We start from the raw sequence: 12824 nt of genomic DNA on the forward strand, positions 1-12824 counted from the left end.
ATGTGAGTAAATTTCATTCCTTCCTCACTGATGTCATTTATCTATTGTAAACACACCTGCATCCCTTGAATGCCTCCTGGTTTACATACTTGAATTTTCTGAATGTAGACAAAAAAGAAAGGAGTTATTTCTTTATATATAGGAAGGAAGGGAGGGAGGGAGGGAGGAAGAAAGGAAGGAAGGAAGGAAGGAAGGAAGGAAGGAAGGAAGGAAGGAAGGAAGGTAGATTATTGATCATCTTTGGGCTACAAACTACTCAGGACAGTTTCAAGGTGGCTGGTTGAGATGATCCAGCCTCACAGACTACTCTAGCCAGGAGTTGAGACAAGCCCTGTGTAGCATGAATCTTAAAAGTTCTTATTAATAAAATTCAAAACAAGAGGAAGTAGAAGTGGTCAGTGGTCATGCAAATCACCACTTCCCTTGTCATCAGAGAATATTAAGGTAAAAGACAATTCTATGTGATTTCTATCACAGAAGCTACAGTCAAAGTGACTGACATTGGACTGTAATAACCACACATTAACAACACTGTTGACAAGAGTGTAGGGAGATGGGGATGTTATAATTCCCATTTGGGACAAACCAACCACACAGAGAGCTATTTGCATAACCACTAAGGAAAACAATTCAACTAAGCTAGTTAAAGAAATAGATCTAAAATTCCAGTGATGCCTGAGGAGCAAAGGGAGACTGGAGAAAAGTAAGCCATGACTTCACCTAGCTCAGTCTCTGGCCTGAATGAGTCTAATCCTCATATTCACTGTGACACCTGTCACCTGCTCCTGCAAATGAAAACCCCTCTGCACCTCTGCCAGGCTCAGCCCCACAGCAGGGTTTTGCTGGAGCCTCAGCTGCAGGTTTGGGTATGGGCTGCAGGTGCCTAGAGATCACTGTGTTCCTGCTGCACAGAAGTAGGTGGCTGAGTCTCCAGGCTGAGAATCGGTGATGTGTAAGGAGAGCTCTTTCGTGCTTTTATTGAAGAAGACTGTGAATCTTCCATCTTCCTTTTTATTTGACACTAAATTTATGGCTATCAGGAATTCAAGGCCTTTACCAGGGAACTGCTGGTACCATTGGAAGTAGTCAAATGTGCTGTCCTCATAAGTGCAGTTCAGAACTGAAGTCCCTCCTTCCGAGACTGTCAGAGATTGGGGACTTTGTCTCACCTGCTGCTGGTCACGTCTGTCCTGCTGCTGGCCACTCACCCCTGTGTAGAGAAATAACAAATGCCATTAGATTCCCAGATATGTATTACCTTCTTGTGGTTTCCACATTTATGATTTTGTCTGGTGCCCCAGTTCCCTTCTGCCTCCACATTAAACCCATATCCTGGGTTATCTCTTCTATGACTCACAGGCTAGGTGAAGGGCTAGGACTAAAAATGATGCTTTCAGAATCTTGTCCATTCCTCTTAGAGCTGAAGCTCGGTGAGAATTCAGGTGTCCTTTTATCTCCCCACCGAACACTGACTCCAACTTCATAGGCACCTCAGTTCTTTCAACAGGCTCCACCCTTCAGAAACACGTTGACTAAATCTATTTCTGAACTAGGAAGCACATCCCCATTTTTTTCAACTTTAGTGTCACTGAAAATACAGTCATTGAAAATTAGAAATTCCTTTCTTATAAGGAACCATTCATTACACAATGATAGTAACATGCTATAGCTATAGCCACCAAGAATAGCAGTATAGACATGCTTTATTCATGGATCAATGTTGTGTTCAAACCTCATCAAAGACAGTTCTTCTTGCAGTAGACAGGAATTAACATAGACACCCACTGGACAGTGTGCATAGAGTAAGAGACTTTGGGACATTCAGCCACAAATGGGATGTCTTCATCAACGTACTCCCTTCAAAGTTCAGGGATCTATTTAGAAGAGGGCTGGAAAGATTTTAAGAGCCAGAGGTGGTGAATGACTCCAAGGAACAGTGTCTTACAGACACAACAAGACTGGGGCATATATAAACTCACAGAGACTGTGGAAGAATGCACAAAACCTGCAAAGGTTCAAAAGAGAAAAATCCAAGCACTGAGAAGGGGGAGTGAATATGTGTTCTCATCCCCAACAAAAAAAGCTATTTTAGTTGATAGCTCCTAGGAAAGGGAAAATCAGTTTTTCCCAATGGAGGGTCAAAAGGTATATCCAACCACATTCCATGGCAGGTCCCAGGCCCTGAACTCCACACAAAATGGGCTCTTTGCTTCATTTTGTTTTGTTTTGATATTTTCCTCTTATTAGGTTTTGTGCCTTTTGTTTTTGTTTTTTATTGGAGAGGGTGGAAGAAAGAGAAATCATGAAGTTGGGTAGGTGGGGGGTGGGAGAGGAGCTGGGGAGTTGAAATATGATCAAAATATATTTTATAGGAAAGTTTAAATAAAAGGTTTCTAAAGAAAGATAAAAACAAAGAATGGAAGGATTGCCAGTGATTCAGCTATTCTACTTGTAGGTATTTATCCAACTAACTGAAGTCATCAAGCTAGAGATATACCTCCACATGCTTGCATATAAGAAACCATTACACACTGGTTCCACAGCAAAACCATCATAGCCAAGCTGTCGAAATAGCCTGGTACCACCTCTCACCAGACAAATGAAGATATTGCATATGAAACAGGAGAGTATGTTCAGCCATGTGTAAGAATGAAATCTTGTCATTTATAGGAAAATGGATAGACCTGAAGGCTATGATATTAATCAAAATAGACACATAAAGAAAAATATCATATATTTGTTTTCATATATGAAAACTAGAAAAAAAAGAAAAAAAGTAAAGGTACTCTGAAGATAGAAGCAAGTTTAGTTGAAGATGAGGAAGAAGTGCTTTGTATTTGCTGAGTGCCTACTGTATGGGAGTGCTCCGGTGTCTTTCTCGACAGGCACAGTTCCAATCTTCAACCTAGTCTCATCACTCAAGAACAGAAAACTGAAGCCTACCAAAGACACCTGTGTGTCTAGATAGGATGATAAAGGAAGGGTGTGGACACTGCTTCCTGATCCAGTCAGAGAAGATCCTGATGGATGAGAAGATTGAGCTGGCTTCAAACCATGAGTAGATTTTCTAGTGGAAAGAACACCTACATAATTACAGGCATAGGTTATATCAATGTGGCTGGAGATCGGACCAAGTGTGGGTGACAGCCTGAGAAATGTACATTAGAGAAGGTGATGTGGCCCCAGCCTTGAAGCATAGCATGTGTCTTCATAGTGTTTACTTGCAAATTCCTATTTGTCCACACTATGGGTCCAGGATAAACAGGTATAATATAGGAAAATGCTAGATAGATATATGTATTTGTTGTTCTCTAAATATATTTAAGCAAGTTAGGAGATAATTTGTCTTATTCAGTTTTAAGAATTAAAATGTATTTATATAACTTACCTCTTCGTTCTCCTTCCTCCAATCTCTACTGTATTCCTGCCCTTTTTCACTCCCTAAATTCATAAACTCTTTTAAAAATTATAATTATATATATGTGCAAATAAATATATAAATGCAACCTGATGAGTACAGACTCTGTACTCATCTCTGGCTCATTGATGAGTACTTAGAAGAAAGACACTTCATCTCCTCTGATGCAGCTCTGCCCCTCTGTGGCCAAATGTGGAGGTTTCCTGAGCTCCCTAAAGGTTTCTGTGTAGAAACCCCTGTACTGATGAGTCTTCTTCTGGCACCTCATGAACTTTGGACTGACAGCTGTGGAGCCTGCATAGGACTGGACTGGGCCCTCTGCATGGGTGAGACAGTTGTGTAGCTTGGTCTGTTTGAGGGAACCCTGACATTGGGAATAGGATCTATTTCTGGTGCATGAACTGGCTTTTTGGAGCCTATTGCCTACGGTGGTACAACTTGCACAGCCTTGATGCAGAGGGAGGGCCTTAGACTGCCTCAGCTGAATGTGCTGGGCTTTGTTGACTCCCCATGGGAGGCCTTACCTTTTAGGAGGAGGGGATGGGGAGTAGGCTGGGGTGGGAGGAGGCTGGGAGAAGAAGCAGAGGAGGGAGGAGAGGGAATCCATGGCTGGTATGTGGAATGAATAAACAATTTCTTAAAAAAAAAGAAAAGAAAAGAAAAAATTAGTCCATGTTGAGGGCAGCTACAGCACACTTTATCCTGCACTGAGGTGTGACTTGGGGAATCTAAAGTCTTGTTTAGACTACTGGACACACCTGGGAAGAATGATGCTTCTGCAATGTGACATATGTATCATACCTGATGTGAGATCTTTTCTCAGCACACAGTGGGCCCACAGGCTGCATTTCTTCTTAGATTGTCCTTCTGCTCTTATTAAAGCTGAGTCATACAGACAAGAATGTGGCCTTATGTAGTCTTTATATTGGATAATTGTTTGACCTTCTTCTTAGTACTCAATACAGTCATCATTTTACAGAAAGTCAACAAACTAGAAAAATGGCTGGATTTGACTTGAATCATATATTTTTGACCCCTGATGTAGAGTGCCTTTCCATGTGTCTATTAGTAAGCCACACTCATTATTTTTCAGAGTCTGCTAAAACAATTTTTCTATTTTCAAATATTTCAAATTCTTTCTCTTTTATCCAATAGGTATTTTTACATATTCTGTTTGAAGTTCTTTTTAAAAGTTTTTTTTTTCATTTTGCATACCAACCATAGTTCCCTCTCCTTCCCCTTCTCTTCCCCCTGCTACTTCTCCCTTCACTTCTCAGAGAGGGCAAGACCTCCCTCCGGGGGTCAACAAAGTCTGGCATAGCAAGTTGAGGCAGGACCAAGCCCCTTACCCCTGTATCAAAGCTGAGCAAGGTGTCCCATCATAGGGAGTGGGCTCCAAACCAGTTCATGCATCCAGGATAAGTCCTGGTCCCACTGCCAGGGGCTCCACAAACAGATCAAGCCACATAACTGTCACTCACATTCAGAGGGCCTAGTTGGGTCCCATGCAGGTTCCCCAGCTGTCAGTCCAGAGTCTATGAGCTCCTACTAGCTCAGGTCAGCTGTCTCTGTGGTTTTCCCCATCATGATCTTGACCCCCCCACACACACATTTGCTTATATAATTCATCCCCCCTCTCTTCAACTGGACTCCAGGAGCTTGGCCCATTGCTTAGCTGTACATCTGCTTCCATCAGTTACTGGATGAAGGTTCTATGATGACAATTAGGACAGATACCAATCTGATAAAGTGTTTTGAGTACTTTCTATTGGTTGTTTGTTTGTTTTGTCAAAGACTCTCAAACCTATTCCTAGAGGATTTCAAAGCAGTGCTGACTAAAGTTAAGGACTGATCAAAAAATGGAACATTAACTCACAATAATTAATTAGAAGATTCAGTAGATTCAGTTTCTTTCAGAAGTCTACTATAAATTCAATGAAATATCACAAAACCTCCAAGATTTTTTTTTCTTTCAGATATCTATGAACTAACAACTTATAGGTAAGCTTGTAGACTGAAGGGAGGATACTTTTGTGTGAGGTAATGAAGGAATACTAGAATAGAGAAAAATGTGCTTTATCCCAAATAAAAATAAAAATGTCAGAAATCCACAAAGGAAGTGAAAAGGATACCAGAAAAGATAGAGAAAAACAAACAAACAAACAAAAAAACCCACAAAAAACAGAGAAAGATATGTCATAGAGAAGTTAGTCTAACATAGTGCCAACCATGAGAACATCTAGTTGGAATTTTAGGGGCAATCGAGAAATAGTTTTCAAAAGGTAAGCCAGACAAAATGCAGATGGGAATGCTTACCCTCAGGATAAGCCCACAGCAATGCTAAGCCTTGATTGAGTTTTGTGAGTATTGGTGAGGTAGTGACTCCTGCAGTGGACTGCTCAGTGTTAGGGAGAAATCCCATCTTATTATTTCTGTCTTTTATGGTTTGATGTTCCTGCCATAACTGTTTGCTTTCTCCCCATAGAGTGGTACAGGGGTTGAGCATTCAAGAATAGGATGATCAGTAAGAATTGGAAGAGACTTCTAAACCAACAGACAACACAAATCATAACAGAGAGTCACAGGAGACGTTATGAAGAAAGGTGATATCAATCTTTCAAAACACTGCAACTCAACTACTAAATGCAAAGATACTGAACAATATAAGTTTAAGATTAAGAATTCTTTGAGATTTTATTTTATGTGTATTGGTATTTTGCCATGGGTGTCAGGTCCCCTAGAACTAGAGTTAAAGACAGTTGTGAACTGCCATATGGGTGCTGGGAATTGAACCCAGTCCTCTGGGAGAGCAGTCAGTGCTCTCAACATCTGAGCCATCTCTCCAGCCTCATCTTTTTGAAAATTTTTATTAGTTCTTTGAGAATTTCTTACAAAGTATTTGATCATATTCACCCCCCGAACTCCTCCCAGATCTATACCCCTTCCCTATTCATCCATCCAACCATCCAAGTTTATGATCATTTTTTACCCATCAAGTCCAATTTGTCCTTTCCAATACTCTCGGATGTGTGGCTTTCCACTGAAGTGTGGTCAATTTAGCAGGGCATCTACAGTTAAAACTGACCCACCTTCTTCAAGTGTCAATGGCTCCTTGGTTACAGGTGGGCCTTTGTTCCCACCTCTTCTCTTCCTTCTCTATGTTGGGATTTTATTTGTTTTAAGCTTGCATGGGGTATGTGCATATTGTCATAATTGATGAGTTCATATGTGCAGCTGCCCTATTGTGGTGATATTTTATTTGTGCTCTAACAAATAAAACTTATTTGGGGATCAGAGAAAGAGCCATTCACAAAATTAGACATAGAGGCCAGATAGTGGTGGCACACACCTTCAATCCCAGGACTTGAGATTTCATGTCTTTTCTTGGGAGGAACACACACCTTCAATCCCAGGAAGTGATGGCAGGAAACAGAAAGGTATATAAGGCATGAGGACCAGGAACTAGAAGCTTTTAAGTAGTTCAACTGAAATCCATTTGGGTGAGGACTCAGAGGCTTTCAGTATGAGGAAACAGGATCACCTGAGGAGTTGGCAAAGGTGAAGTCAGCTGTGGCTTGTTCTGTTTCTCTAATCTTTCAGCTTTCACTCCAATATCTGGTGCCAGGGTTTTTTTTTTCTATTTTTAAGACTCTTTAAGATTTATGTTCCAGCCCTATGTCCAGAGGTTTAGTAGCCTGGACGTCCTATCCAGTCCTCAGAGACACTACCCAGGGTATCTTCAGAGAATGCTTCTCAGGAGCTAGGATTGAAAGATTTCTAGAATAACTTCACACAGTTTCTGAGAGTCATTTTTTTTATTCTTCTTTAATTCTAATCCTCTTGTCCTGATGGTTTATAATTTCTTAGCTCTAATTCTTTAGTTTCTGTTCTGTAGTTCTAAATCCTTTTTTAATTCTCGCTTTCAATTCTCTACTCCAGTTCTCCCTAGCTTCTTGTTTATCTAACTTAAATATACCTTTTTTTTTTTCAGGAGACTTGAAGCAATTACTAGAGTTACATCTCATTGGTTAAAAGCACATTCCTTGGGTAAGCGATAAGGGCAGAGCCATTTACTATGGCAACACAAAGTTTCAAGGTTTCAGGAGTAGGACTCATCAGAGCCTGGTGGCAGAGTGCCTGGTGACATAAGCTTCGAAACATAGGTCTTTTATCAGTTAGACTTGGAGTTGGCATGATATTTTAGGCTGCTTTGTGTTATTAACCTTGGTTAGACACCCGTGACTCTGACCTTGTACATGGCTGCAAAGTTTTATACTTTTGATCCATAAACAGAGGTATTTAGTCTAATTTGAACTTATTCCAAGGTAAAAATGAACTGTGTGCATTTTGTCTTTGACTGGGGAGAAATTGTTATTTTCTCGTGTTAGTCTGAGTAAAAGGAACAAAGCAGGGTTTTAAGTGTCTTATAGTTCTCAAGGGATAATAGACCTAATTATGAAGCATATCCTAGTATATTTTCTATATATAAAAACTATACAGTTTAATGAGAAGTCATCTTCCTGGCCATCCATGCATACATGTGCCCATAAGATGCAATCATGAGATTACACATACACATCACATAAGTTTACACATTACAATGAAAGTATTGGGGAGACATCAAAGCTGCTTTTGCACAAGTGAAATTACAGACGGGAGCAATAGCTTCTAGAGTCAATGTTCCCACAGGCCATGCTTGGGTGGATTCTCCTCCATCAGAGAATCATTCCTCTGGTGGGTTAGCATCTGAACACCACTTGTTACTTGCTGTAACTCCCATGTCCTCCAACACAGATGACACCATTTCTCTGTATTCATCTACTGTCTTGGCTCTGACAGTCATTCTGCATCCTCTTCCTCAATGATTTCCGAACCTTGAGAGAATGAAATATGATAAAGATATCTCATTTTCAGCTGAGCATTCCATGGTCACTTATTCTCTGCACCTTGACCACTTAGTTGTGCATTACGGTGTCAATTGACATCTACTGCTAATAGAAACTTCTCTGATGAGGGTTGAAACATGAATTAATCTGTGGGTTTAATGATGTCACTAGGAGTTGGCTTAATACTATGTTCATGTAATGGTACAATAATAGTAAGGTCTTCCTTAGTGCTCTGATCTGTCTAGCCACAGGTTCTTGGTCGAACAATAGTGCCAGGTACAGATTTCACCGTGTGAAGTAGGATTTAAATCTAACTGGAAAGTGGTTGGTTGCCCCCATGATATTTGTACTGGTATTGCACCAGTGTAACTTTGAAACATTTTTGGTTAAAAAAAAAAAAAAAAAAAAAAAAAAAAAAAAAAAAAAAAAAAAAAAACCCCAATGACCTGAAAGAGTAGATGAGCTGAATCCAGGACCTGGAGAGAAAAGTCAGCAGCAAAGTGGAAAAAGTCAGTAAAATGGAACAAGAATAGAGAGAGACACAAAGAATAAATAAAAAGAAAGTGAAAAAAATGAAATTGGAGGAGTCTCATACTAGTAACTTGACAGCACATCTGAAATCTCTAGAACAAAAAGAAGCAAGCATACCCAAGACAGTAAGAAATAATCAAATTGAGGGCTGAAATCAATAAAATAGAAACAAAGAGAACAATACAAGCAATCAATGAAACAAAGAGTTGGTTCTTTGAGAAAATCAACAAGATAGACAAACTTTTATCTAAACTAACTAAAAGACAGAGAGAGAATATCCAAAGTAACAAATTCGGAAAGAAAAAGGGGTAAATAACAAGGGACACTGAGAAATCAAAGGAATCAGTAGGTCACACTTCAAAAACCTGTGCTCCACAAAATTGGAAAATCTAAAAGAAATGGACAATTTTCTTGATGGATACCACTTACAAAAGTTAAATCAGCTGCCCCCGACTTCCCTTTTGGACGAGAGGTGAATACCGGGTCCAACCTGGACCCCATCCCTGGGCACCAGCCACTCCTGGAAGACCTGCCCAACTTGGCACCAGGTTCTGGCCATCAGACAGCTCCCCTTCTAGCCCCACAGGGAGGGATCCCCTTTTCCAAGCCCCCCGGCAGCCCCTGCAATCTCCGCGCCCTGCCCCCACGCCCATCTGCCCGAGACTCCAGCCACTTCCTGAGACTTAGAAACAGACCCCCAGCTCCCAGCCTGCCCCCGACTTCCCTTCTGGACCAGAGGTGAGTACCTGGGTCCAACCCGGACCCCATCCCTGGGCACCAGCCACTCCGGGAAGACCTGCCCAACTTGGCACCAGGTTCTGGCCACCGGGCAGCTCCCCTTCTAGCCCCACCGGGAGGGATCCCCTTTTCCAAGCCCCCCCGGCAGCCCCTGCAATCTCCGCACCCTGCCCCCACGCCCATCTGCCCGAGACTCCAGCCACTTCCTGAGACTTAGAGACCGGCCCCCAGCTCCCAGCCTGCCCCCAATTGTCATTCTGGACCAGAGCCTGCCCCCGACTTCCCTTCTGGACCAGAGAGTTGGACAAGAGAACTCCCTTTTGGACAAGAGAGAGAGTCTTCCTGAATCTGTCAGCTCTTTCTGAAACAAGTACACTGTTAAGACCAAGAAGGAACCACAAGAAGATGGGCAAACGTCAAGGCAGAAGTACATACAACAAAATGAAGAGCAATACAGCATCACCAGAACCTAGCCCGCCTCCAACATCTAGAACTGAACACCAAAAATTGGAAGAAGCAGAAGAAAGTAGCCTTATGAGTAACTTCATGAAGAAGGTAGAGGCTTGTGTAGAGGAAAAGACAAGAAAATTGGAAGAACGCTGTAAACAACTAGAGGAAAGGGCAAACAAATTAGAAGAAAACAATAAAGCCCTCCAAGAAAACAATAAAGTTCTGGAAGAAAACAATAAAGCACTGAAAGAAAATCATGAAAAAGCAGTGAAACAAACAAAGGAAACAGTCCAAGAACTGAAAAGGGAAATTGAAAAAATAAAGAAGACACAAACAGAGGGAATGCTGGAAATAGAAAACCTGAGTAAAAGATCAGGAACTTCGGATGCAAGTATAACCAACAGAATGCAAGCGGTGGAAGAGAGGATCTCTGGCATTGAAGATACAGTAGAAGAAATAGTTTCATCAGTCGAAGGAAACACTAAAGCCAACAAAGTCATGAACCAAAATGTCCAAGAAATCTGGGACACCATGAAAAGATAAAACCTACGAATTATAGGGATAGAAGAAGGTGAAGAATACCAACTCAAAGGCACAGAAAATATATTCAACAAAATTATAGAAGAAAACTTTCCCAACTTAAAGAAGGAAATGCCTATGAAGATACAAGAAGCCTATAGAACACCAAACAGACTAGACCCCCAAAAAAGTCCCCTTGACACATAATAATTAAACAACTAAATGTACAGAATAAAGAAAGAATATTAAGAGCAGCCAAGGAAAAAGGCCAAGTGACCTATAAAGGTAAACCCATCAGAATAACACCCGATTTCTCAATGGAGACTTTGAAAGCCAGAAGGACCTGGACAGATGTAATGCAGACACTAAGAGACCATGGATGTCAGCCCAGACTAATATACCCAGCAAAACTTTCAATCATCATAGACGGAAGGAACAAGACATTCGAAGACAAAGCCAGATTTAAACAATACCTATCCCAAACCCAGCCCTACAGAAAGCACTAGAAGGAAAATTCCAACCGAAGGAAGTCAGATACACACTCGAAAACACAGGCAATAGATAAAGCCACAACAGTAAACCCCAAAGAAGGGAAGTACACACACACTACCACCAAAAATGACAGGGATGAACAATCACTGGTCATTAATATCCCTTAATATCAACGGACTTAATTCACCTATAAAAAGACATAGACTTACAGAATGGATACGAAAGCAGAACCCAACTTTCTGCTGCATACAAGAAACACATCTCAAATTCAAAGACAGACACTACCTAAGAATAAAAGGCTGGGAAAAGACTTTCCAATCAAATGGTCTTAAGAAACAAGCAGGGGTAGCCATCCTGATATCCAACAAAATAGACTTCAAACTAAAATCAATCAAAAGAGATAAAGAAGGACATTACATATTCATCACAGGAAAGATCCACCAAGATGAAGTCTCAATTCTGAACATTTATGCCCCAAACACAAGGGCACCCACATATGTAAAAGAAACATTACTAAAGCTTAAACCACATATAAAACCCCACACATTAATAGTGGGAGATCTCAACACCCCACTTTCACCACTGGACAGATCTCCCAAATCGAAACTTAACAGAGAAATAAAGGACTTAACTGATGTCATGACCCAATTGGACCTAATAGATATCTACAGAACATTCCATCCTAACAAGAAAGAATATACATTCTTCTCAGCACCCCATGGAACTTTCTCTAAAATCGACCACATACTTGGCCACAAAGCAAATCTCAACAGATACAAAACAATTAGAATAACCTCCTGTGTTCTATCAGACCACCATGGGTTAAAGTTAGATTTAAACAACAACAAAAACTACAGAAAACCTACAATCTCATGGAAACTGAATAATGCTCAACTAAATCACCAATGGGTTAAGGAAGAAATAAAGAAAGAAATTAAAGACTTCCTAGAGATCAATGAAAATGAAGACACCACATACCCAAACTTATGGGACACTATGAAAGCAGTGCTAAGAGGGAAATTCATAGCACTAAATGCCCACATAAAGAAGTTGGAGAAATCCCACACTAGTGACTTAACAGCACACCTGAAAGCTCGAGAACAAGAAGAAGCAAAGTCTCCCAGGAAGAATAGATGCCAGGAAATTATCAAAGTGAGAGGTGAAATTAATAAATTAGAAACTAAGAGAATAATACAAAAAATTAATGAAACAAAGAGTTGGTTCTTTGAGAAAATCAACAAGATAGACAAGCCCTTATCCAAACTAACCAAAAGACAGAGAGAGAGTATCCAAATCAACAAAATCAGAAATGAAAAGGGGGACATAACAACAGACATTGAGGAAATCCAGAGAATTATAAGGTCATATTTCAAAAACCTCTACTCCACAAAACTGGAAAACCTAAAAGAAATGGACATTTTTCTGGACAAGTACCACATACCTAAGTTAAATCAAGACCAGATAAACTATTTAAATAGCCCAATAACCCCTAAGGAAATAGAAACAGTCATTAAAAGTCTCCCAACCAAAAAAAGCCCAGGACCAGATGGTTTCAGCGCAGAATTCTACCAGATCTTCAAAGAAGAGTTAATACCAATACTCTCTAAATTGTTCCACATAATAGAAACAGAAGGAACATTACCAAACTCCTTTTATGAGGCTACAATTACCCTGATTCCTAAACCAAACAAGGATACAACAAAGAAAGAGAACTACAGACCGATCTCCCTCATGAACATTGATGCAAAAATACTCAATAAAATATTGGCAAACAGACTCCAAGAACACAT

At 40.5% G+C, this 12824-nt stretch overlaps 1 gene segment (V, D, J or C); it reads right to left on the bottom strand.

Annotated features, from left to right (window-relative positions):
* Positions 1 to 826: 826 nt before the first annotated feature.
* On the bottom strand, positions 827 to 1454 carry LOC119088533. The segment is given in 2 exon segments: positions 827 to 1210; positions 1358 to 1454. Coding segments are annotated over 2 exon segments (372 nt in total).
* Between the last annotated feature and the right edge of the window lie 11370 nt (positions 1455 to 12824).

This window comes from Peromyscus leucopus, chromosome 9 (assembly GCF_004664715.2).
Source record: "Peromyscus leucopus breed LL Stock chromosome 9, UCI_PerLeu_2.1, whole genome shotgun sequence".
Taxonomy (NCBI): domain Eukaryota; kingdom Metazoa; phylum Chordata; class Mammalia; order Rodentia; family Cricetidae; genus Peromyscus; species Peromyscus leucopus.